General features: G+C 37.3%; 1 protein-coding gene across 1 annotated transcript in view; it reads right to left on the bottom strand.

Annotated features, from left to right (window-relative positions):
- LOC128559650 (uncharacterized) overlaps positions 1–26,771 on the bottom strand; it is a 57,568-nt gene that overhangs the window by 20,905 nt on the left and 9,892 nt on the right. The window contains exon 3 of the mRNA XM_053551961.1: positions 25,441–25,782. Coding sequence (XP_053407936.1) covers positions 25,441–25,782 — 342 coding nt within the window. The remainder of the gene's footprint in view (positions 1–25,440; positions 25,783–26,771) is intronic.

Here is a 26,771-nt window from a genome sequence, read left to right as displayed (position 1 = left end):
GCCTCCCTTCGGGGGCATAAAAACAAAGTCCCATAACTATGCAGAATATTTATCTAAAAGAATGTAACATGCACCATGCACAACTAGGGTTGGTACTGATCACTTGTGTGAAGTTTCATTAAATTGTGTGCAAGGGTTTGGTAGATCAGGCACGCACAAGATTGCATATGCAGACTGTATGTACATAGTATGTTAACAAGAAACAAAGTCCCATAACTCTGCAATTTTTGTCGCTGAAAGAACCTAACATGCTCCATGCACAACTACTTTGGTACTGATAACTTGTGTGAAGTTCATTAAATTGTGTCAAGGGGATGAGGAGAGATGGTGCGCACAAGATTGTGTCTATGTATATAGTATAGTAACAAAAAAGCAAAGTCCCATAACTCTGCAATTTTTTTTTCTGAAAGAACCTAACATGCCCCATGCACAACTACTGTTGTTACTGATCACTTGTGTGAAGTTTCATTAAATTGTGTCAAGGGGATGAGGAGAGATGGTGCTCACAAGATTGTGTCTCTGTATACAGTATAGTAACTAAAAAACAAAGTCCCATAACTCTGCAAAAAAATTTCTAAAAGAACCTAACATGCCCCATGCACAACTACTGTTGTTACTGATCACTTGTGTGAAGTTTCATTAAATTGTGTCAATGGGATGAGGAGAGATGGTGCGCACAAGATTGTGTCTATGTATATTAAGTATAGTAATAAAAAACCAAAGTCCCATAACTCTGCAAACTTTTTTTCTAAAAGAACCTAACATGCCCCATGCTCAACTACTGTTGTTACTGATCACTTGTGTGAAGTTTCATTAAATTGTGTCAAGGGGATGATAAGAGATGGTGTGCACAAGTTTGTGTCTATGTATATAGTATAGTAACAAAAAAACAAAGTCCCATAACTCTGCAATTTTTTTTTCTAAAAGAACCTAACATGCCCCATGCACAACTACTGTTGGTACTGATCACTTGTGTGAAGTTTCATTAAATTCTGTCAAGGGGATAAGGAGAGATGGTGCGCACAAGATTGCGTCTACGGACAGACGGACAGACAGACGGACAGACAGACAGACAGACAGACAGACAGACAACCTGAAACCAGTATACCCCACCTTACAACTTTGTTGTCGGGGGGTACAATAAAGCTGCTATTGTGCAGACAAGGTCAAAAATAGCTGATTTTGGCCCTTTCAGGGGCCATAACTCTTGAACCCATAATGGGATCTGGCCAGTTCAAGAAAGGAACCGAGATCTTATGGTGATACAAGTTGTATGCAAGTTTGGTTAAAATAAAATCATAAATGAAACCACTATCGTGCAGACACAAAATTGTTGACGCACGCACGGACGACGGACGAAGTGTGATCACAAAAGCTCACCTTGTCACTATGTGACAGGTGAGCTAAAAAACCAAGCCATTGTGATCAGATAGTCTGAACAATCTGTTGATTCAATAGAAATTAAGCTTTACTACAGATTCATTCTCCGAATTATCGACCAGGCTTAACACACCGTTGATGATAAAGTAGGTGGTCTCGAGAAGATAAATGAAAATTATTTTGATCTTGTCTGCGTATGTTATGCCCCAATTTTTCATTTCTTTGTGTTGAGAATTTATGAAATGCTACTAATAATTATAGAAGCTGTCAAGCATGTAATATAAATTAGGCAAGAAATGTTCGTCTTGTGACTTCTGCCAATGTCGTGTCTGTTAAAAACAGGATTGCTGGTTTTGACTAAATCCAATAAACATTCATATGTTATTTTCCCAAATCTGCTGCTATGACATCAGTATAATGAATGGTGGTTCCCCCAATTTGGGATTTTGTCTTAAATTTCTTCGACAGTTTTACGAACGTGAATGAAAAATGTTTTTTAAATTACTTACATGGAGTACATCCTTGTCCGAAGTTGTAGATCAGAAATTTATCAACTAAATTTACTTTGAATAATATTCATTCACGTTCTAAAAATTTATTGACTTCCTTAGATGCTGATAAGCTTAGCACAGATTTAGATGCTGGTAACAACCATGTGATCTCTGCAGTGTGTGTGTGGGGAGTTTTGCTGTCTGTTTGGATGCTACAGACCAAGCTTTCTGATGATCATTCAGCTGGTGTAAGAGGAGAAAGGTTAAAATGTTTCTCTATTCAATCAAACAAATCTGACAGAGAACCTTACTAGAATGCTACAGACCAAGTTTGGTGATCATCCATCAACTGTTTCATGAGAAGAAGTTGTTTTGAAAATGTTTCTATTTTTGGCTCTGGCAGCCCCTAAAATCAATCAAGCAGAACCATTTGAACAAATCTGAAAGAGTACCTTACAAGGATGCTATAGACCAAGTTTTGTGTTGTCAATCAAGTGGTTCATAAGAAGAAGTCATTTAAAGGTTTTTCTATTTTTGGCTTTGGGGGCCTCTAAAATCATTTAAACAGAACTACTTGAACAAATCTTACAGAGGACCTCACTAGAGTGCTACAGACCAAGTTTGGTAATGATCCATCATGTGGTTCACGAGAAGAAGTCAGTTAAAGGATTTTCTGTTTTTTCGCTCTGGCAGCCCCTAAAACCAATCAAGTAGAACCATATTTTTGTAAGAGGGCCATGATGGTCCTATATCGCTCACCTGAGTTAAGTTGCTTGCTTAAACAAATTTCTTTGCTAAAGCTTCAAAACAAGAAAGTAGGTCAGTATGTCATATTCATGGTCACTGAAAGTCAGTTTTAAGATTAGTGTGCAAAGCTGTACCTTAAACAAGAGGGCCAAGATGGCCCTAGGTCGCTCACCTGAGAAACACACCATAACACACCATAACAGTGTAAACATGTTTGACCTAATGATTTCATGGAAAAAAATATTCTGACCAATTATTAAAATTGGAGCTTAAAAAATCTTGAGTATAAATAAGTATTTTCTTTGATTTGACCTAGTGACCTAGTTTTTGACCCCAGACTACCCATATTCGAACTTGACCTAGATTTCATCAAGCCAACCATTCTGACCAAATTTTATGAAATCCAGTGTAAAATGCAGTCCCTACCCATAAAACACGGTTTTTCCTTGATTTGACTTAGTGACCTAGTTTGCAAACCCAGATGACCCATATTCGAACTTGACCTAGATTTCATGAAGGCTATCATTCTGACAAAATTTCATGAAGATCAGTTGAAAAATACAGCCTCTATCGCATACACAAGATTTTTCTTTGATTTAACCTAGTGACCTACTTTTTGACCCAGATGATCCATAACTGAACCTGACCTAGATTACATCAAGGCAATCATTCTGACCAAATTTCATGAAGATTAATTGAAAAATACATCCTCTATCGCATACAGAAGGGTTTTCTTTGATTTGACCTAGTGACCTACTTTTTTAGTCCAATGACCCATAATCAAACTCAATGTAGATTTTATCAAGGCAATCATTCTGAGGAAATTTCATGAATATCAATTGAAAAATACAGCCTCTATCGCATACATAAGATTTTTCTTTAATTTGACCTAGTGACCTAGTTTTTGACCTCAGATGACCCATATTCAAACTTGGCCAAGATTTCATCAAGGCAATCATTTTGACTTAATTTCAGGAAGATCAATTGAAAAATATAGCCTCTATCGCATACACAAGGTTTTTCTTAGATTTGACCTAGTGACCTACTTTTGACCCTAGATGACCCAAATTCGAACTTGATCTATATTTCATCAATGCAATCGTTCTGACCAAATGTCATGAAAATCAATTCAAAAATACAGCCTCTATCACATACACAAGGTTTTTCTTTGATTTGACCTAGTGACCTAGTTTTTGACCCGAGATGACCCATTTTCGAACTCAGCCTAGATTTCATCAAGGCAATCATTCTGACCAAAGTTCATGAAGATCAATTGAAAAATACAGCCTCTATCACATACACAAGGTTTTTCTTTGATTTGACCTAGTGGCCTAGTTTTTGACCCGAGATGACCCATTTTCGAACTCGGCCTAGATTTCATCAAGGTTATCATTCTGACCAATATTCATGAAGATTAATTGAAAAATACAGCCTCTATCGCATACACAAGGTTTTTCTTTGATTTGACCTAGTGACCTAGTTTTTGAACACAGATGACCCATTTTCGAACTCGGCCTAGATTTCATCAAGGTTATCATTCTGACCAATATTCATGAAGATTAATTGAAAAATACAGCCTCTATCGCATACACAAGGTTTTTCTTTGATTTGACCTAGTGACCTATTTTTTGGGACCGAGATGACCTTTTTCGAATTCGGCCTAGATTTCATCAAGGTTATCATTCTGACCAAATTTCATAAAGATCAGTTGAAAATAAGCTCTATCGCAACACAAGCTAAAGGGTTGACAGACAGACGACAGTGACAGACGACGGACGAGGACATCGGCGATCAGAAAAACTCAACTGAGCATTGCTAAAAAAAAGGGAAAGTAGGTCAGTAGGTCACATTCATGGTCACTGAAAGTTAGTTTTAAGATCACTTTGCAAAAACTGTACATGCCATCCAAATTTCATGGTAATCTTAAAAACAAAAAGTGTCGTAAAAACGGGGGCCCCCAGCTCGTACTTTTTGAAATATGGGTCACAAAGGGAAATTTTTACCCAAAAAATACAAAAGAGTTTCCCCCCGGTTTAATTGAAATGGGGACATAATTTGGGGAAAAAAGAAAATCAGATTTAGGGGTTTATGCTAAATTTATTTTATAAAAAATGAAATTTTAAGTTGTTTTTTCTATAGGGCATTGTTTTGGGAAATGGAAACTGGGGGGTAAAATTTCCAGAATTTCAACCAAAAGGGGTAATTCCCAAAATTTTTAAGAGTTATGGAATTTAAATTTAAGGGGTTGGTAACTTGAACTAGAAAAAAAAAAAATTTACTATAGGAACCTTGTAATAATTAAAATTAAATTCACCAAAAACGGATTTCCTAGGTCCAAAAAGGGCTTTTTTTCCCAAAATAATTTTCAATTATGATTTATTTACAACTAGGGTTTTAAAAAAAAAAAAAAAAGAAGACACACTTTGAAGTTTCAAATTAATATCTTGGTTTTGGGTTTTTGTTAGAGTGGTTTTTTTCCCTTGACTTTTGAAAATTTAAAAAAAGGGATTTTTAAGTCCAAAAGGGGAAAATTTCTAAAAAGGCTGGAGGGGACCTTGCCATGAGGTGGTAAAAGTGATTTCTTAAAAAAGAAAAAAAAGTTCAAATCAATTGCCTTTTGGGGTATTGGGCCTGTAGGGACTTCCCATGCACTTTTAACAGAATTTTCCCAAATCCAAAAAGGGGAAATTTGGCAAATTTTTTCTTGTACCTTGATTAAAGGGCCCTTGACCAGGGGGATGGTAGGTAAATTGTCTGAAAGGAAAAAAAATTCAAAATTCCTTTTATAAAGGATTGTCCCGGCCCCAAATTTTTTTTAATAAAAAGGGGGGAATAATAAAAATAGGCAAGTTAGGGATTGGGTCTTCAACTGTTTTTCCCAAGGCACATGTGAAGTTTAAAAAACCCTCATTATTTTGGGTTAGTAACGCGAAAATTTAAAGATTTTTGTAAAGGGGGAAAATTTTCTCAAATACAGGAAAGAGTTTGGACTGACCCCAGTGAGGTTGAAGTTTGAAGAAAAGAATTTTAAGTTTCCAAAAATTTTAAATATAGTAAGAATCTCAAAATTAAACAAGGGGTTTTTGCGAACCCCACCCCCAAGTGATAGTGATTGAAGTTGATATTCTTCAAGTCGGAGTTAGAAACAAAGTGTTGGGAAAAGGGGTGGCCCCCCAGGACACGCACAAATAAGGGGATTTCTAATTTCCTTAATTTGGGGTTGAAAAAAATTAAAGAAATGGATTCATTATTCTATACCATATACATGTACTTTTTGAGCTAGGAGCATCACAAACAAAAAACCAACTATTTTGGCTATTTCAAGGGCCATAACTCTGTAATAAATACTAAATTTCTGAAGAAGAATGCCAAGTGTGATAGCTAGGTCACATTATGATAAAGACTCAAGCAAGGTTTCATGAATTTACATTAAATACTTTTTTGAGTGAGGCACATAATTAGGTGAAAATGTGCATTTTTTACTATTTCAGGGGCCATAACTCTAGAAATAGTGGGGGCAGACCCAGAATGAAAAACAGGAGATGTGCAAGTTCATACCATGATAAAGACTCATGCAATGTTTCATCAATTTATATCAAATACTTTTTGAGCTAGGCGTGTCACAAGGAGAAAATGTGCATGTTTGACTATTTCAGGGGCCATAACTCTAGAAATAGGGGGCGGACCCAGATGAAAAACAGTAGGTGCGCAAGTTCATATCATGATTAGGATTCATGCAAGGTTTCATGAATCTATATCAAATACTTTATGAGCTAGGCGTGTCACAAGGTGAAAATGTGCATTTTTGACTTTTCAAGGGCCATAACTCTAAAATTAGTGGGCTGAGCCAGACAAAAAATAGAAGGTGCGCAAGTTCATATCATGATAAAGAATCATGCAAGGTTTCATTAATTTATATCAAATACTTTTTGAGCTAGGCGTATCACGAACTTCGGACGGACGGACGGACGCACGATTTCAACTTTCAGACAAGAGGATTTTTATGTAAAACTTGGGACCCACGGGGCAGGGCCTCTTTTACCCCTGGGGCATAATTTGAACAATTTTGGTAGTAGACCACTAGGCAATGCAAAGTTTTTTCCTATATATATTTATGTAAAACTAGGGAACCCCATGGCAGGGCCTCTTTTCAACCAAGGGGAACAATTTGAACAATCTTGCTAGAGGACTACAGTGCAATGCTACATACCAAGTATCAAAAGCCTAGGTTTTGTGGTTTCAGACAAAAAGATTTTTAAAGTTTTTTTCCTTTACAAGTCTATATAAACCATGTGACCCCCCTGGGCAGGGCCATATTTCAACCTAGGGGGATCCTTTGAACAATCTTGGTAGAGGCCAACTATATGATGCTACATACCAAATATCAAAGCCCTAGGCCCTTTTATTTTTGACAAGAAGATTTTCTAAGTTTTTCCCTATATAAGTCTATAGAAACAATGTGTTTGTTTGTTTGTTTTTGGATTAACGCCATTTTTCAACAGTATTTCAGTCATGTAACGGTGGGCAGTTAGCCTAACCAGTGTTCCTGGATTCTGTACCAGTACAAACCTGTTCTCCGCAAGTTATACTGCCAACTTCCGCAAATGAATTACCAGAGGTGGAGGGCGAATGATTTCAGACACAATGTCTTTTATCAAATTGTCACAGAGAACATACGCCCTGCCCGGGAATTGAACTCACGAACCCGCGATCCATAGTCCAACGCTTTCCCTGCTGAGCTAAGCGGACAGGCTAGAAACAATGTGACCCCTCTGGACGGGGCCATAATATATCCTAGGGGGATAATTTGAAAAATCTTGGTAGAGGCCCACTGGATGATGCTACAGACCAAATATCAAAGCCCTAGGCCTTGTGGTTTTGGACGAGAAGATTTTTAAAGTTTTTCCTTTTGGTTGCCATGGCAATCAAGGTTCTGTACAGAATTCAATTCTTTGAACACTTTTTATTTAAGGAAGACCATCCAAGAATTATCCATGTGAAGTTTCATCAAAATTGGCCTGGTGGTTTAGGAGATGTTTTTTCAAGGAAAGTGTGGACGGTTGCCGGACGCACGCCGGACTGACGGACGATGAACAAACGCCGGACGGTGAGCGATCACAATGGCTCACTCTGAGCCTTTGGCTCAGGTGAGCTAAAAATGAGAGAGGACCTTGCCAGGATGCTACAAAACCAAGTTTGGTATAATTCTTTATTCTAATATGCAGTGCATCTCAACAGTCCATGCTGTCATCCCAGACTTTATCAGACAAATTGTCTGAATGTTGATAGAGGTACAGCTATATAAAATGTAACAAGAGCTCGTAGAACAGGAAATGCCCCCCTTGATCCATTCAGTAATTGCACAAGGAACAGAAATTATTTGATCACTGTACTAAAATTTCCCACTATTCTGGGTCAATGTGCCCTTGATCTTTGCCCTACTGACCTCAAATCATAGGGGTAATCTGTTGGTCATGATCAACCTCCTATTAATTTTCATGATCCGAAGCCCAAGCATTCTCAGTTATCGTCTGAAATGGTTTAATGTTCTGGGTCACTTTGACCTTGACCTTTGACCTACTGACCTCAAAATCAATAGGGGTCATCTGCTGGTCCTCCCTATCAAGTTTAGTGACCCTGGGCCCAAGCATTCTCAAGTTATCGTCCGGAAACAGTTTAACTGTTCCAGGTCACTTTGACATTGACCTTTGATCTTCAGACCAAAAATCAATAGGGGTCATCTGTGGTATGCCCAACCTCCCTATCAACTTTCAGATCTTAGACCCAAGAGTTCTTGAGTTATCATCCGGAAATTTTTAAAATTTTTCCCGGGTTTTGCTTGACCTTGACCTTTGACCTACTGACTGAAAAAATCAAAGGGGTCATCTGCTGGTCATGACCAACCTCCTCGTAAAGTTTAATAATCCTAGGTGCAAGCATTCTTGAGTTATCATCCGGAAACCGTTTAACTGTTCAAGGTCACTGTGACCTTGACCTTTGACCAACTGACTTCAAAATCAATAGGGTCATCTGCTGGTGATGACCAACCTCCATATCAACTTTCTTGATCTCTTGAGTTATCATCCAGAAACCAATTGGTCTACATACCAACAGACTGACCAACCGACATCTGCAAAACAATATACCCCTCTTTCTTTGAAGGGGGGCATAAAAAGGATTAAATTAACTAGTAAGTCTGACTATAACTGAAAGTAACATTGTGTTTATGGAATGCAACAATAATAGGTACAAGCAGATATTTCTAAAAAGGCACTTTTTGCCTTGTCAGCACACACCAACTGCATTCCATGGGCTATGTGGAGAACCCTGCATTGCACCTAAACAGGGATAAAGTGAAAATCTACTGGATCATCTTGGCTAGGACAACAAGCAAATTCGATGAATTGGTATCCCCGGCCGAAAGGGTTTGCGGTGAGGAATGGCAAAAAAATATATCCGGCAAAAAGTTGTTTTTTTTAAAGGATGTTACTAAGAAGCAAATAATTTCATTAGTCAAAATCAGTTTAACAGAAAATGAATGTTTGTTTTGTTTTTTTGGGGGGGGGGGTTTGGGAGGGGGGCAGTAGGGGTGACTGGGTGAGAGTACAAAACTTCACATGTTGATTGTAAATATTGATGGAAAATTAAAAATGAAAAAAAAAAAAAATTGGGGTTGGGGGATGCATGATCGGGGTGGTGGGCATGACTGGGTGGAGGAGTGAGGTGGGGGAATGGTACAATTTTGCATGTTGATAAATATTCATGGAAGGTTTGAAAAAAAAACAAGTGAATGAAATATTGCCATGCAATACAAAGTCCCATACTGGAAGGCACCTAATTGTCTCTCCTGCAGTATAACATAATGAACTGATATCCGTCAGTAATGTATAAACAATATTGTACTATATTTACATTATGTTATAAACAAAACACTTGGATTAAAATCTGTATATATAAAGCCCTATAGTTGTTTTCATACTGCATTTTTGGCCGATTATCAAAAAGATATCATATAAGTAATTTATAGGAAAAAAAAAAATTCTATTAAGTCCAAACAAAACTCTTTACCAGGTAGAGATAGGTCAAAATGCACCTAAAAATTGGATGTAACATGCATGTTCTACCACAGAAAACTGGTCTCCATTTTTCCCTACTGCCCGTAATAAGTAAGTTACAATTTAAGCTATTTATATTTACAACAAAGGGACATAATTCAAAACAAGAAGCTGCGATCAATAAACGCTTGATGCCCCTGGTGGCATACTTGTTGATACAAAGCAACCTAAGTCCAAAATGAGGTCAAGTTCAAGGTCAAACTGAGGTCAGGTGATGTCTGAAGATGAGGAATGGTCACAGGTTACATCTGCATTAGTATCAAGTCATTCTAGTAAGGGGTATTGATGCTAGACGAAATGGTCCCATTTGGTAAACCTCTTATGGACGGACAGACAGACAGGACAATCACTAAATGCCACACGTATCAGTAGATGCCGGGTGCATAAAAACAAGAGTGCCTCATGGTGGTGAACATTTCTGCCAAGTTACATCAAAATCCCTCCATGCATAAAGAAGAAATGCTCCGGACATTTTTAAGTCATTCTTGAATTATGCATTTGACCTCTAAGTATGACCTTGACCTTAGACCTAGGGACCTGGTTATTTTGCACAGCAATCCGTCTCATGGTAGTGAACATTAATGCGAAGTACATCAAAATCTCTCCATGCATGGAGAAGAAGTGTTCCAGACAATGTCATTCTTGTATCTGACCTTTGGCGTCTATGTGTGACCTTGACCTTTGACCTAGGGACCAGGTTCTTGCGCACAACATTCCGTCTCATAGTGAACATTTGTGCCAAGTAATATTCAAATCCTGTTTTGTATGACAAAGTTATACACCAAACAGGAAAAATGTCCCATTGACCTTTGATCTCCAAGTGTGACCTTGACCTTTAAGCTAGGGTTGTGGGTGTTGTACATGACAAGTCGTCTCATCATGGGGAACATTTATGCCAAGTAATATTAAAATCCCTTTATGCATGACAGAGTTCTGGACCTGACAGGAAAAAAAACCCTATTGACCTCTGACCTCCAATTGTGACCTTTGACTTTGAGCTAGGGATCTGGGTTTTGTGCATGAAACATCATCTCATCATGGGGAATATTTGTGCCAAGTAATATTAAAATCCCTTGATAGATGACAGAGTTCTGGACCTGACAGGAAAAAAACCCTATTGACCTTTGAACTCCAATTGTGACCTTGACCTTTGAGCTAGGGGTTCGGGTTTTGCGCACGACACGCCATCTCATCATGGGGAACATTTGTGCCAAGTAATATTAAAATCCCTTGATGGATGACAGAGTTCTGGACCGGATAGGAAAAAACCTTACTGACCTCTGACCTCCAATAGTGACCTTTACCTTTGAGCTAGGGATCTGGGTTTTGTGCAGGAAACATCTTCTCATGGGGAAATTTGTGCCAAGTAATTTTAAAACCCCTTGATGGATGACGGTTTTGGGAAACTGAGGGGAAAAAAAACCCTATTGACCTCTGACCTCCAATTGTGACCTTGACCTTTAAGCTAGGGGTTCGAGTTTTGTGCAAGACACGTCGACTCATCATGGGGAATAATTTTGCCAAGTAATATTAAAATACCTTTGTGGCAGAGTTATGGACCGGACACAAAACAGACCCTGTTCATGCATGTTAACATTTGACTGCCAAGTGTGACCTTGACCTTTGAGCAAGGGGTCTGAAAGTTGCGCAGGACACATTGTCTTATTATGAAGTACCTTTGTGCCAAGTAATATTAAAATCCTTTCATGGATGGCAGAGTTCTGGACCGGACAGGAACAAGAGCTGTCTCCATAGGATGACACATGCCCCCGATGGCACTTTGAATGAATAGTTGTGGCCGATGTTAGAGTTTAGGACCTTTGACCTACGGAGCTGGGTCTTGTGCGCGACACGTCGTCTTACTGTGTCACACATTCATGCGTAGTCATTTGAAAATCCATGCATGAATGACAATGATATGGACCGGACATCCCCCCATCAATGCAATATCATGAAAATGACCTTTAATGTCTAGTGTGACCTTGACCTTTGAGTACGGACTGGGTCTTGCGCGCGACACGTCGTCTTACTGTGGTACATTCATGCCAAGTTATTTGAAACCCTCCATCGATGCAAAGTATGGACCGGACACGCCCATCAATGCACTACCCTTTAACGTCTAAGTGTGACCTTGACCTTTGAGCAAACGGGGACCTGGTGTACTTTGCGGCAACAACGTTCGTCTTCCAACTTTGGTCCCACTTTCATGCCCCAACGTTTTTGGGGAAAATCTTTTCCATAAAGGGACAATGATATGGACCGGAAGCCCATCAATGCACTATCCTTTAATGTCTAAGTGGGGCCCTTGACCTTTGAGCTACGGGCCTGGGTCTTGCCCCGGGACACGTCATCTTACTGTGGTACACATTCATGCCAAGTTATTTGAAAACCCACCCATCGATGCAAGATATGGCCGGACACGAAATTTGGGACAGATTGACAGACGACAGAGTGACAGCCCGGCAGACCGACAGAGGTTCAAAAACTATATGCCCCCCTTCGGGGGCATAAAAAACCATGTTGACCTTTGACCTCAATTTGTGACCTTGACCTTTAAGCTAGGGGTCCGGGTTTTATGCATGACATGCCGTCTCATCATGGGGAACATTTTTGCCAAGTAATATTAAAATCCCTTCATGGATGACAGAGTTATGGACCGGACACGAAATTGCAGATGGACGGAAGGATGGAATGATGGTCGGACAGAAAAGCGCATTCCTATAGTCCCTGAAACTGGTTTTCAACCAGTAGGGGACTAATAATAACAAGAGGGCCATAATGGCCCTATATCACTCACCTGTTATCATTGCACAAGAAGGTCAAACAAGAGCACCGCCTTGCGGGTGCTGACGCTCATCTGATTTTTTTTTTTCTAAGTCTCCCTAAAAAAGGGCCATCATTCTTGCAAAAAGCAGGACAGAGTTTTGTTTCTTGATGTACAGTGTCCATTATGATGGTGAAAAACTGTTGCAAGTTTTTAAAGCAATAGCTTTGATAGTTTATGAGAAAGTGACTTAAACATAATACTCAACCAAGAAAATGATTTTCTAAGTCCCAAAAAGGGGCAATAATTATTGCAAAAAAGCAGGGATGGAGTTATGTTGCTTGCTGTACAGGGTCCCGCTTATCATGGTGAACAAGTGTTTGCAAGTTTCAAAGCAAAAGCTTTGATAGTTTAGGGGAAAAGTTGACCTAAACATAAAACTTAACCAAAAAATCTGATATTTTTTAAGTCCCAAAAGGGGCCATTTAAAACTTGCAAAAAGCAAGGGTGGAGTTATGTTTCTTGCTTACGGGTTTAACTTATGATGGTGAAACAAGTATTCCAAGTTTCAAGCAAAAAGCTTTGATAGTTTAGGAGAAAATGCCCCTTGAACTAAAACCATTTAAAACTTAACCAGGGCAAAGGCAACACCGCCGGGGAAAAGCCCAGGACCCCACCGACACCGACAACCGCTCAAGTGATGACATAACTCATCATTTTTTTCCAAAAATCAGATGAGCTAAAAATCATAATCAAGATCAATCAAAAGAATTATGACATAACAAGAGCGTTGCCAAGCGGTGCAATATATGCCTGAAGGATTACATCAGTGGAGGATAGGAGCAAAATTTTGACTGATGAAGCCCAAAGGACAGGAACAACAAAGGGAAAAAATTAAAAATAAATCTAAGTCCTCAGAAAAATATCTTAAGTTCAAAGGACAGGATCAACAATGGGAAGAAATTTAACCAAGAAGAAAAAAAAAATTCTTACAAGGTACAAATATGTCAAAATACACTTAAGGAGGTAGGTTACCTTGTTACTAGGGTAAATTCAAATTAGTTGAACCGCAGCGATTTTTTGTATTTCTAGTAATTTAATGTTTTAACTGCTTCAATCTCAGTTCCGTTTATCTCTGTCCCTTCATGTACAATTTTTATCCAGGTTTGAAGATCATGACCCTCTTAGGGTATTTTATATTGAAAGAAGAAGGAAAATACGGATATTTAACTTTTCAGGTATTTTGGTTTCATTGTTATCCGTAGAAGACTGCATAATTTTTTAGTTTTACTAGTATGCACTAGCTTTTATAAAAGCTTAAAAAAGTATATGTCGCGGGGCTCGTGTTTCCATTGGTAACGCTTTTCATCATTTTTTCAACAATTATGTATGAAAAACGGTTTTTTTACGGCTCCAGTGCCATTCTGTTATTGACCAACATGGAATATTTGGGTAACATGATTAGCAAAATACCAAGAACTTTACATGGTACTATGTTTTCTTAAAGTTTTGACTAACCATGGCAACAGACATGTTTGCTTTTTTTTTATCATAATTTCTTATAAAAACTTATTATATAAAATATCTTCCTTGTTAAAGTAGCTTTAAAAAATCTTATTCCTTATGTAAATAATTATTTTAGTATGAACTGTTTATTTAAACAAATTTTTTGCTTTAAAATACTTACAGCAGTGCCCCTCGTCTGACATTTTTATCGAAAATCTTCTGCATGCTGCTATTTTCTCATGGTATTTTTGAAATGAAAATAAAAGCTGTATTCCTTAAACAGACCAGTGTCAACGCTTTTGAAATTTTTCAATTAGACATTAGGTCACGGGCTTGTTTCCATGGGAACTCAATTTAATTCAAGAACCACAATTTTATACTGAAAATAGACAATTTTAGAGCTAGTTTTAGTATTTAAGTAACAAATTATCAACGGAAACTGGAAAATAGGTATAACAAATCAAACTGTCCAATTTTTATTTGTAAGTGGCCGTAATAAGTTACCTTTCACCCAATATATTCCCAATCACATCAGTTAACATCATCCATTTTCTTACATTCCGCACAACATTTCAATATAATTACATAAAAGAAGCAAAATATTGATAATTTTTCAGAGCAAAAGGCTAACAAGAGTGCCAGAATGTCACAATATACACCTGTCACAGCAAATTTCTTTACTCCAGTTGCTGTATTGCAAATGAATTATAATTTTGTGGTTGTTTAGTAATCATTGTAAGTCTTTTGTTTTTCTAAGTCCACAAAAAAACTCCTTGCCAGGTAGAGAGACTTAAAATTTCACCTAAAATTTGAAAGTACATTATGTTGTACCACAGAAAAGTGGTCTTGGTTTTTCCTAGGTCAATTATTTAAAAAGATGTCAACAAGGGGAAGTTAAACTTTTAAAGAAAATTTTAAGGAACAAAAATCTTTACTATGATTGGTCAATACGCCTTAAAATTGAAAAGTAGGTCATGGTTCAAAAAAGGGTTTATTTTTTTCGGAAACACAAAACTATTTAAGTAACAAAAGGGGAAATTTCTTAGAAAGGGAATGGTCACTTCTCTCAAGTCGTTAATTTCCAGTTTCACAAAACCCCATGCTTGGGTGTTCCAAATTTGAAGGCCCTTAGTTGGAAATTTGAAAAGGTAGGACACGCGGGGGTAAAATCAAGGTCAAATTTTTGGAAAAAAAACTATCATTTTGGTTTCCTTTGAAAGGGGCCTTTACCTTAAAATGGTGGAAATAGGTCATAGGTCATAAAAGTTAAATTTGCTTCGAGTCACAAGTTTCATTTTTGTGTTTTCCCCTAATTGACCCTTTCTACTGGACTGTTCTCCAAAGTTGATAAGACAATTTGCAAATTACAAATTCATCATAGGGTTTGCAGTTTTACTGTTCTTGCTCAATGTACTGCCCTTTGACCTAGGGGGGTGTTCTTGCGCAAAACTCGTCATGTGGTAACATTTGAATTAATTCAAACCCTCCATGCATGGGAATATTCCAAAATTTTTTCTTGTATCTTTGACCATGTGACCCCCCTTAGCCCGGGGAGATTTGACCAGACCTTTAGGGAAAATTTGCCCAAATTTTAAAACCCTAGATGAGACATTAGAAATATCAAGCCATAGTCTTTGTGGGTTTTGGACACGAAGCTCGTTTAAAAATGTTTTCCCTATATAAAATATTTGAAAAATGGCCCCCTTAAAATATTAAATTGGGGAAAAATTGAACTCTTTATAAGGCATAATGATGGTAATACACAAATATCAATGCCCTTTTGGCCTGTTTTGAGGGTTTTTCAAATTTTTTTTCCTTATTAAGCATTAAACCATGGGCCCCGGAGGGGCATATTTACCAAACAGGGAAATACAACAATTTGGTAGGGAAACTAGTTTTGCTCACCCAATACAAACCCTAACCTATTTACAAGAAGGGACCAGAACTTTTTAGTTCCTGGCCAACGACCTTGACTTTACCCAAATAAAAACAATAGGGGTTCGGTTTCCTGGCCAACCTAATTTTTTCCGCCACCCAACTTTTTTTGTTTATTGCCGAAAACCTTTTTAAGGGTTTCCGTTTGTGACCGACCTTGCTTTGTCTCAAAATTTTTTTAGGGGTTTAAAAGTGGTCTTTTCCAAAACCCTGTTCAATTTTGCCCTAGCGGGAAGGTTTGGAGTTTTCTGGCCCTTTAATTAGTTCAGGGTCATGTGACCCACCACCTGACCTAATCTGGGGTTTGTTTTGTACCAAACCTCATTTTTAAATTTTAGATCCTGTGAAAAATTTTGATAAACAATCGGAAGACGCGTTATTGTTTGTTCCCTTTTTAATTGCTTAAACTATGATTACAAATTTTAAATAGGGTTTTTAACTTCTGGTGATTACACTAAAATCCTTTATTTTAACTTTCATTTAAAAAACTGGCCCAGGTTTTGAATATCCAAACGTTTTTTTGGGTCAAAACCGACCCCGCCTCAATTCTATAGAGTCATTGTGGTTGCCAACTTTATCAATTTCATTTACCCAAGCGTTTTGTGTTATCAATCTGAGGAAACGGGACGGTCTTAAATTCCGATTAAAAAACCAAAAAGCGAAACAAAGATTAGAAAAAATTGAAAACAATATTTTTCCCTTTCCTTCCCCTTGAAGGGGGCATTATTATATGTTATTTTGTAAAAATTTTTAGGGAATTAATCTCAAAAAAAAAAAAAAAAAATTTTAAAAGAAATTGAAGCCCCCAAAATTTACCCTGAAGGCAAAACACCTCAAAATTTTGAATTTGAAAATGTTTTCAAGAAAAATTGGCTATTTTCCAGATATAAAAAAGGAAATTACCTTTTTAGTAACAAAAAGGGAAAGGTAATTAAAGAAAGGCTGCGCATGCCCCTTCCTTCCTTTTTGGTGTTTTATTTAATTTTATTTACACAAATCCACCAATGATAAAAAAGGAAAATGGGGGCGGGTTTTCAAAGGTATTCTTTTTGACCTTGTGCCTTTAAGTTTTTGATTTTATTTTAACCAAACTGGCACACAACTGGTATCACCATGAGATCTTGGTTCCTTTCTTGAACTGGCGAGATTCCATTATGGGTTCCAGAGTGATGGCCCCTGAAAGGGCCAGAATTAGCTATTTTGACCTTGTCAGCACAATAGAAGCATCATTTATGATTTGATTTTAATCAAACTTGCACACAAATTGTATCACCATAAGATCTTGGTTCCTTTCTTGAACTGGCGAGATTCCATTATGGGTTCCAGAGTGATGGCTCCTGAAAGGGCCAAAATTAGCTATTTTGACCTTGTCTGCACAATTGCAGCTTCATTTATGATTTGAATTTAATCAAACTTGCACAAAACTTGTGTCACCATAAGATCTCGGTTCCTTTCCTGATCCGGCCAGATCCCATAATGGGTTCCAGAGTTATGGCCCCTGAAAGGACCAAAATTAGCTATTTTGACCTTGTCTGCACAATAGCAGCATCATTTATGATTTTATTTTAACCAAACTTGCACACAACTTGTATCACCACAAGATCTTGCTTCCTTTTTTCAACTGGCCAGATTCCATCATGCGTTCCAGAGTTATGGCACCTTAAAGGTCCAAAATTGGCTATTTTGGCTTTTGCAGCCATATAGTGACTTCTTTTATGGTTTTATTTTAAACAAACTTCCAAAATATGTTCAACAACAATAAATCTTGGATTCCATGACAAATCAGATCCAATCGTAGGTTCCAGAGTTATTTTATATCTGATTACCTCCCCTGATTGTAATCAAAATGGATTTATATCAGTAAATACTTATAGGACTTATTTGAAATTTCATCATTGTTATTAGTTGGACTGAGACAATCAGAGTATATAACTATGGACTGATTTTATGTCAAATTACCTCCCTTTATTTCAAATTAAAATGGGTATATCTCCATAACTAATGAAGATACTGATCTGAAATTTCATTTATGTCAACAGATTTATTTGGCAGATCCTTCTTTTGTTCACTTACAATATTTATTTTTTTAATTACTTCCCTTTTACGTTACTATAAATAGCTTATTTTTAGTAACTTTTTTATTATTGGCCGTAGGGAAAAGCTGAGACCACTTTTCTGTGGTACAACATGGATGGTACCTCCAATTTTTAGGTGTATTTTGACATATCTATACCTTGTAAGAATTATTTTTCTTTTTGGTTAAATTTCTTCCCTTTGTTGTTCCTGTCCTTTGGACTTTGATATTTTTTCTGAGGACCTTCTTGTCCTCAAGTGCAATGATAACAGGTGAGCAATATAGGGCCCTCTTGTTCAAGTTAATTACAAAATGTACAAATGTACAAATTACATCAGATGAGGGCCTGTGCCTAAATTCTTTTTTTCCAAGTGACTTTTTTCCTGGCCTGTGTTTGGGACTTAGTAATATTCAGAATACATAAATAAACTAAACAGGGGTGGCGAAATCTGATTCTGACTTGCTTGTCCGTTTTTGTCAATTGCTATTTTTTTACTTGTCCGCATGATAGTTATATAGTAAATTCTGGTCAAATTTCACTTGTCCGTACAAGCTTTGGGACAACCTGGGCAATACGGACAACTGAATTTGCTGCCCCTGCTAAATATATTACATATCTGCATCTTTGACTTGTGTTATAGGCACTTTTCTAACCTGAATATCCAGGTCCTGTGAAGGTTATGTTTCACATGTCAAACATTCACTTTGCAAGCTATGCTACTGCAAACATAAAATTAAAAGAATGAAATAAATATAAAGATCAGGAGAAGAAAGCAATATAGTAGCAAGGAAATTTCATGAAAAGAAGGTTAACATGCTGCAGGGAGTGATTAGTAACCAAAGGGTACATAAAAAGCACCGGTAAAAAAAAAAAAAATCCCTACCTACCTACCCTATTTTTTTTGGCCATGTAATAGGAACCACACATATTTTTTTTTGGCCCTATGTAAAATTCAATTGACCCCTGGGGCAGGGTCAATTTTGACCCCAGGGGTCATAATTTGAACAAATTTTGTAGAGGTCCACTAGGCAATGCTACATGTTAAATATCTAAGCTCTAGGCCGTCTGGTTTATTTTTAGAAATTTTTTGAAGATTTTCCTATGTAAAATCAAGTGACCCCTGCGACAGGGTCAATTTTGACCCCGGGGTCATGATTTGAACAAATTTTGTAGAGGTCCACTAGACAATGCTACATTTTAAATATCTAAGCTGTAGGCCGTCTGGTTTATTTTTAGAAAAATTCTGAAGATTTTCCTATGTAAAATAAAGAGACCCCCTGGGACAGGGTCAATTTTGACCCCGGGGATCATGATTTGAACAAATTTTGTAGAGGTCCACTAGGCAATGCTACATGTCAAATATCTAAGATTTTCCTACAGAAATCTATGTAAAATCAAGTGACCCCTGGGGCGGGGACCCCTTGGTCATGATCTGAACGACTTTAGTAGAGATCCACTAGTCAATACTATTTATTAAATATCTAAGCTCTAGGGCTTCTGGTTTTTGAGAGGAAACTTTTTTAAGATTTTCATATGTAAAATTAAGCGACCCCTGTGGCTGTGTCAATTTTGACCCCGGGATCATGATTTGAACAAACTTGGTAGAGGTCCACTAGGCAATGCTTCACACCAAATTACTAAGCTCTAGGGCTTCTGGTTTTTGAGAAGATTTTTTAAAGTTTTTCCTTTCGGTTTCCATGGCAACCACAGTTCTGCATGGAATTCAATTCTTTGAACAACTTTGAAAGGGGGCCACCCAAGGATCATTCCTGTGAAGTTTGGTGTAATTCTGCCCAGTGGTTTTCAGGCAGAAGATTTTTTTAGAAATTGTCGACGGACGATGCACAACTGACGACGGACTACGCACAAGGGATGACTGACATCAAGTGGTCACAACAGCTCACCTTGTCACTTTGTGACAGGTGAGCTAAAACATCTTTTTTTTTGTTTTTTTTAGTGGGGGGGGGGGGGGGGGGGGGGGGGTTGGAAGGGGGAGGGTGTGTGACCAAGGCAAGGTGGTGACCAGGGTGTGGGTACACAACTTCACATGTTTATAATAAATGTTCATGGGAAAGAATGAAAGAAGTTTAATGAAATTCTACTAATTGGTTAGTTTGTTATGTAAAACTCTGTGGATTTTTAAACAATTAAAGGGCAATATCTCTAAGGAAAATTGACCAATTAACAACAAGAGGACCATGATGGTCCGGAATCGCTCACCTGTTCCCACATGACCCAGTTTTGTGTATGACATCGTTTTTTCTATTATCTGACAAAGTGACCTAGTTTTTGAGCTCATGTGACCCAGTTTTGAATATGACCTAGATATCATCAAGATAACAAGAGGACCATGATGGTCCTGAATCGCTCACCTGTTCCCACATGACCCAGTTTAGAGTATGAGGTCGTTTTTTCTCTTATTTGACAAAGTGACCTAGTTTTTGAGCTCATGTGACCCAGTTTTGAACTTGACCTAGATATCATCAAGATAAAAATTCTGACCAATTTTCATGAAGATCCATTGAAAAATATGGCCTCTAGAGAGGTCAAAGGATTTTTCAAATTTTAGATCTAATGACCTAGTTTTTGACCGCAGTTGACCCAGTTTCAAACTTAATTTAGATATCATCAAGATGAACATTCAGACCAACTTTCATACAGATCCCATGAAAAGTATGGCCTCTAGATAGGTCACAAGGTTTTTTTATTATTTGACCTACTGACCTAGTTTTTGATGGAACGTGACCCAGTTTCAAACTTGACCTAGATATTATCAAGATGAACATTCTGACCAATTTTCATGAAGATCCATTCAAGGGTATGTTCTCTAGAGAGGTCACAAGGTTTTTCAATTTTAAGACTTACTGACCTAGTTTTTGATCGCAGTTGACTTACTTTCAAACCTGACCTATATATCATCAACATAAACATTCAGACCAACTTTCATACAGATCCCATAAACAAGAGGGCCATGATGGCCCTATATCGCTCACCTGTTATCATTCCACTTGAGGACAAGAAGGTCCTCAGAAAAAATATCTAAGTCGAAAGGACAGGAACAACAAAGGGAAGAAATTTAACCAAAAAGAAAAAAATTTTTTTACAAGGTATAGATATGTCATATACACCTAAAAATTGGAGGTACCATCCATGTTGTACCACAGAAAAGTGGTCTCAGTTTTTCCCTACGGCCAATAATAAAAAAGTTACTAAAAATAAGCTATTTATAGTAACGTAAAAGGGAAGTAATTAAAAAAAAATATTGTAAGTGAACAAAAGAAGGATCTTCCAAATAAATCTGTTGACATAAATGAAATTTCAGATCAGTATCTTCATTAGTTATGGAGATATACCCATTTTTATTTGAAATAAAGGGAGGTAATTTGACATAAAATCAGTCCATAGTTATCTACCCTGATTGTCTCAGTCCAACTAATAACAATAATGAAATTTCAAATAAGTCCTATAAGCACTAACTGATATAAATCCATTTTGATTACAATCAGGGGAGGTAATCAGATATAAAATAACTGGAACCTACGATTGGATCTGATTTGTCATTGAATCCAAGATTTAATGTTGTTGAAGATATTTTGGAAGTTTGTATCAAATAAAACCATAAATGAAGTCTCTATATGGCCGCAAAAGTTAAGGAGCCATAACTCTGGAACGCATGATGGAATCTCGCCAGTTCAAGAAAGGAACCAAGATCTTGTGGTGATACAAGTTGTGTGCAAGTTTGGTTAAAATAAAATCATAAACGAAGCTGCTATTGTGCAGACAAGGTCAAAATAGCTCATTTGGGCCCTTTCAGGGGCCATAACTCTGGAACCCATTATGGGATCTGTCTTGTTCAGGAAAGGAACCGAGATCTTATGGTGACACAAGTTTTGTGCAAGTTTGATTAAATTCAAATCATAAATGAAGCTGCTATTGTGCAGACCAGGTCAAAATAGCTAATTCTGGCCATATCAGGGGCCATAACTCTGGAACCCATAATGGAATCTCGCCAGTTTAAGAAAGGAACCAAGATCTTATGGTGATACAAGTTGTGTGCAAGTTTGGTTAAAATAAAATCATAAATGAAGTTGCTATAGTGCAGACAAGGTCAAAATAGCTAATTCTGGCCCTTTCAGGGGCCATAACTCTGGAATCCATAATGAAATCTGGCCAGTTTAAAAAAGGAAGCAAGATCTTATGGTGATACGAGTCCTGTGCAAGTTTGGATAAAATCAAATCATAAATAAAGCTGCTACTGTGCAGACAAGGTCAAAATAGCTAATTTTGGCTGTTTCAGGGGCCATAACTCTGGAACCAATAATGGGATCTGGGCAGTTCAAGAAAGGAACCGAGATCTTATGGTGATACAAGTTGTGTTCAAGTTTGGTTAAAATAAAATCATAAATGAAACCACTATCTTGCAGACAAGAAATTGTTGCCGGACGGACGCACGGACACACGACGGAAGACGGACGAAGGGTGGTCACAAAAGCTCACCTTGTCACTATGTGACAATATGACCTCTAGAAAGGTCACAAGGTTTTTTCATTATTTGACCTACTGACCTACTTTTTGAGGACACGTGACCCACTTTCGAACCTGACCTAGATATCATCAAGATAAACATTCTGACCAATTTTTATAAAGATCCATTCACAAGTATGGCCTCTAGAGAGGTCACAAGGTTTTTCTATTTATAGACCTACTGACCTAGTTTTTGACCGCACGTCACCCAGTTTCGAACCTGACCTAGATATCATCAAGATGAACATTCAGACCAATTTTCATACAGATCCCATGAAAAATATGGCCTTTAGAGAGGTCACAAGGTTTTTCTATTATTTGACCTACTGACATAGTTTTTGATCCCATGTGACCCAGTTTCGAACTTGACCTAGATATCATCAAGGTGAACATTCTGACCAATTTTCATGTAGATCTTATGAAATATATGGCCTCTAGAGAGGTCAAAAAAATTTTCTATTTTTAGACCTACTGACCTAGTTTTTGACCACATGTGACCCAGTTTCGAACTTGACCTAGATATCATCAAGATGAACATTTAGACCAACTTTCATACAGATCCCATGAAAAATATGGCCTTTAGAGAGGTCACAACGATTTTCTATTATTTGACCTACTGACCTAGTTTTTGATGGCACGTGACCCAGTTTCGAACTTGACCTAGATATCATCAAGGTGAACATTCTGACCAATTATCATGAAGATCTTGCGAAATATATGGCCTCTAGAGAGGTCACAAGGTTCTTCTATTTTTAGACCTACTGACCTAGTTTTTGACCCCACATGATCCAGTTTCGAACTTGACCTAGATATCATCAAGATGAACATTCTGACCAACTTTCATAAAGATCCCATGAAAAATGTGACCTCTAGAGTGGTCACAAGCAAAAGTTTACGCATGCACGCACGCACGACGGACGACGGATGCTGTGCGATCAAAAAAGCTCACCTGACAGGTGAGCTAAAAATGAAGAGCATCATGAAGTATATTGGTTCATATTTATTTAAAGTTTCATGAAATTCTACAAGCCTGTTACTGAGAAATAGCTGCAGATGTGGATTTTTCATTAAATCAAGGGCAATAACTCTAAGGGAAATTGACCAATCGAAAAAAAACTTGATGGGCATCATCACAGTACATGTATGTTGGTTCGTGTTTATTTCAAGTTTCATGAAATTCTACTTACTAGTTACTGAGAAATGGCTGCGGACGGACATTTTTGGCATTTTTCATTAAATCAAGGGCAATAACTCTAAGGGATATTGACCAATCAAAAAAAAATTTGACAGGCATCATTGCAGTATGTTGGTTCATGTATATTTTAAGTTTCATGAAATTCTACCTCCCAGTTACTGAGAAATGGCTGCGGAAGGACGCACGCACGTGAAGAACAGACAACGCCATTTCAATACCCCCCTCCCGATTTCATCGGTGGGGGATAACAAGAGCTGTCGGATGACAGCGCGCTCGACTATTCGAAGAATTGATTGAAGAATGGGGTCAAAATATTTCCATAGATTTTCAGACAAAAGAAAAAAATGGGTTCAGCAAAAAATGTTCCTGTATTTGTGGATTTCGATTAGTCTTGCACTAAATGGCAATGTGTGTCCTTGATGGCAAATATGTTATTAAGTTATATGTTAGGCAAAATATGGACTTGTATGAAAAATTTAACTAATTTCCAAGTCCAAAAAAGGGTCATAATTCAGTCAAAATAGTTGACAGAGTTATGTACACTTGCCTACAGATGGAAATCATGTTGATATACTAGTGTTAAAAGTTTCAAAGCCATAGTTCAAATAGTTTTGACAAAAATTTCGAAGTCCAAAAAAGGGCCATAATTCAGCCAAAATAGTTGTCAGAGTTATGTACTCTTGCCTACAGATGGAAATCATAATGATAAACAAATGTTTAAAGTTTAAAAGCCATATGTCAAAATAATTTTATAGTCTTGACAAAACATGGACATATACCAAAACAGAACAATTTCCAAGTTCAAAAAGGGCCATAATTCAGCCAAAAAAGATGACAGAGTTATGTACTCTTGCCTATTGATAGAGACTATAATACTGAACAAGATATAAAAGTTTCAAAGCCATTTCTCAAACACTTTACACAAAATATAAACTGGTACGAAAAACTTAACCAAGATTTCTAAGTCAGAAGGGCCATAATTCAGCCAAAATTCTTGATGGAGTTATGTACTCTTGCCTACAACTGGATCTGGTGATGGTAAACAAGTGTTGAAAGTTTCAAAGCTTTATCTCAAAAGACTTTGTCAAAATGTAGACTGGTACGAAAAACTTAACCAAGAATTCTAAGTCAAAAAGGGGCAATAATTCAACCAAAATGCTTGATGGAGTTATGTACTCTTGCCTACAACTGGACATGGTGATGGTAAACAAGTGTTGAAAGTTTCGAAGCTTTATCTCAAAAGACTTTGTCAAAATATGAACTGGTACGAAAAACTAACAAGATTTCTAAGTCAAAAGGGGCCATAATTCAGTCAAAATGCTTGACAGAGTTATGTACTCTTGCCTATAACTGGACATGGTGATGGTAAACAAGTGTTGAAAGTTTCAAAGTTTTATCTCAAAAGACTTTGTCAAAATGTGGACTGGTACGAAAAACTTAACCAGGGTGTGACGCCGACGCCGACGCCGTGGTGAGTAGGATAGCTCTACTTATTCTTCGAATAAGTCCCACTGAAAGTACAACAAGAAGTTCAGGAGAAAAGATTGTTTAAAGGCCTGTCTACTTTCAGCCCTAGCATCCTCTAAAACTGAGGGAGGACCATGCAAGGATGCTTCTGAAGATTCATCAATTGGCTGATGACAGAATGTTTAAAGTACAAAAGCTAACAATCAAAAAACTTAGCTGTATAATAAAATTGGTAACTTACTTGACTCTGTGTGACCTCTTCCTATCACCGTGTTACAAACTTTGACAGCTTCATCAAAACTGTAACTTTCCAGTGAACAAAACGTCAGTTTAACAGGATAATTTTGTTTCCTTACTTCTTTCAAATGAAGAAATTCCTTCAGTATTATCTCACAAAATTCACTTTTTGTCCAAGTCTCTAAATGCTTGATTGGGACTGTTATGAAATTATCTTCTTCTCTTACATAGTCACTCATAAATATTGTGAATGTTTCCTGCAGAATCACTCTAGATTGTGTTTGTCCACGTGATGGAACAGGGAAAATTACACGTAATCTTCCTGCACGTTTTTGTGACTTTAATTCTGAAGAAAAAATGCACAAGTTCATGATAATTATAAAGTCTTGCTCAAAATGCTGCAGGTAAACTATCTCCATTGTTGACAGGTCTTTTCAGTTTAAAAACTTGTTCTTTTTTGCATTTTTTAAAGATGTCCATTTTTCTCCTGGAAATTAGATTTAGAAACAAGAGCTGTCCCTAATAGTGACAAATGCCCCCAGAAGGGTGCCCAAGAATGCTATAATTGTTTGATAAAAATATGCCAGAAAAGTTTGGATATGAATCGTTTTGTGTCCTTGACTTGACCTGAGAGACCTGGGTCATAAGTGTGACACACCTTCTCAATATGGTTAACATTTGTGTCAAATTATTTTCGAACCCTTTGACAAATGGGCCAGGCAAGAAACAGGCCATGTTAAGGACTAGCTATGCTATTTTAAAATTATGAATTATGTGGGTGGGGTACATGATACTATTTCTGAGGCTACTGTTAAACAAACTTTGTTCCAATGTGACAATACAATATAACCATTAAGTGTTGAACTCTTTAATACTTTAATTAAAAGACGTAAGTGGGAAAAGTTATCAGTATGTTCTTGTCATAATTTTCGGTACAAATATTCTATGTCATCAAGCATAAATGCAAAACAGTATAACATACATAATAAAGCTGAACTATCCATATAAATGAGCTGAGAGCTATTTTTCTATTTTCATTTAGTACTTTTCTAAACAAGAGAGCCATGATGGCCCTAACTGGATCACCTGAGTACCATTCGAGGGGTGAATGTGAAAAAGTTCTAAGTGCTTCTTTATTTATATGCACTTAGAACTCTTTCGCATTCACCCCTCACATTGCTCTTAATGATGGGATAAAGTTTTGACATAGATCACATGGGCATACACATTAAATATCATCAGGATAAAAATATTTTCTTGTAACAGTCCCTTTTGACCTATTGGTCACATACTAGTCAAGGCTACTCTCCATATCAAGTTTGAGGGTTCTAGGCT

This window comes from Mercenaria mercenaria, chromosome 9 (genome assembly GCF_021730395.1).
Source record: "Mercenaria mercenaria strain notata chromosome 9, MADL_Memer_1, whole genome shotgun sequence".
NCBI classification, from domain to species: Eukaryota; Metazoa; Mollusca; class Bivalvia; order Venerida; family Veneridae; genus Mercenaria; species Mercenaria mercenaria.
The sequence above is the reverse complement of the archived record's forward strand: the minus strand, read 5'-3'. Positions and strand labels throughout refer to the sequence as shown.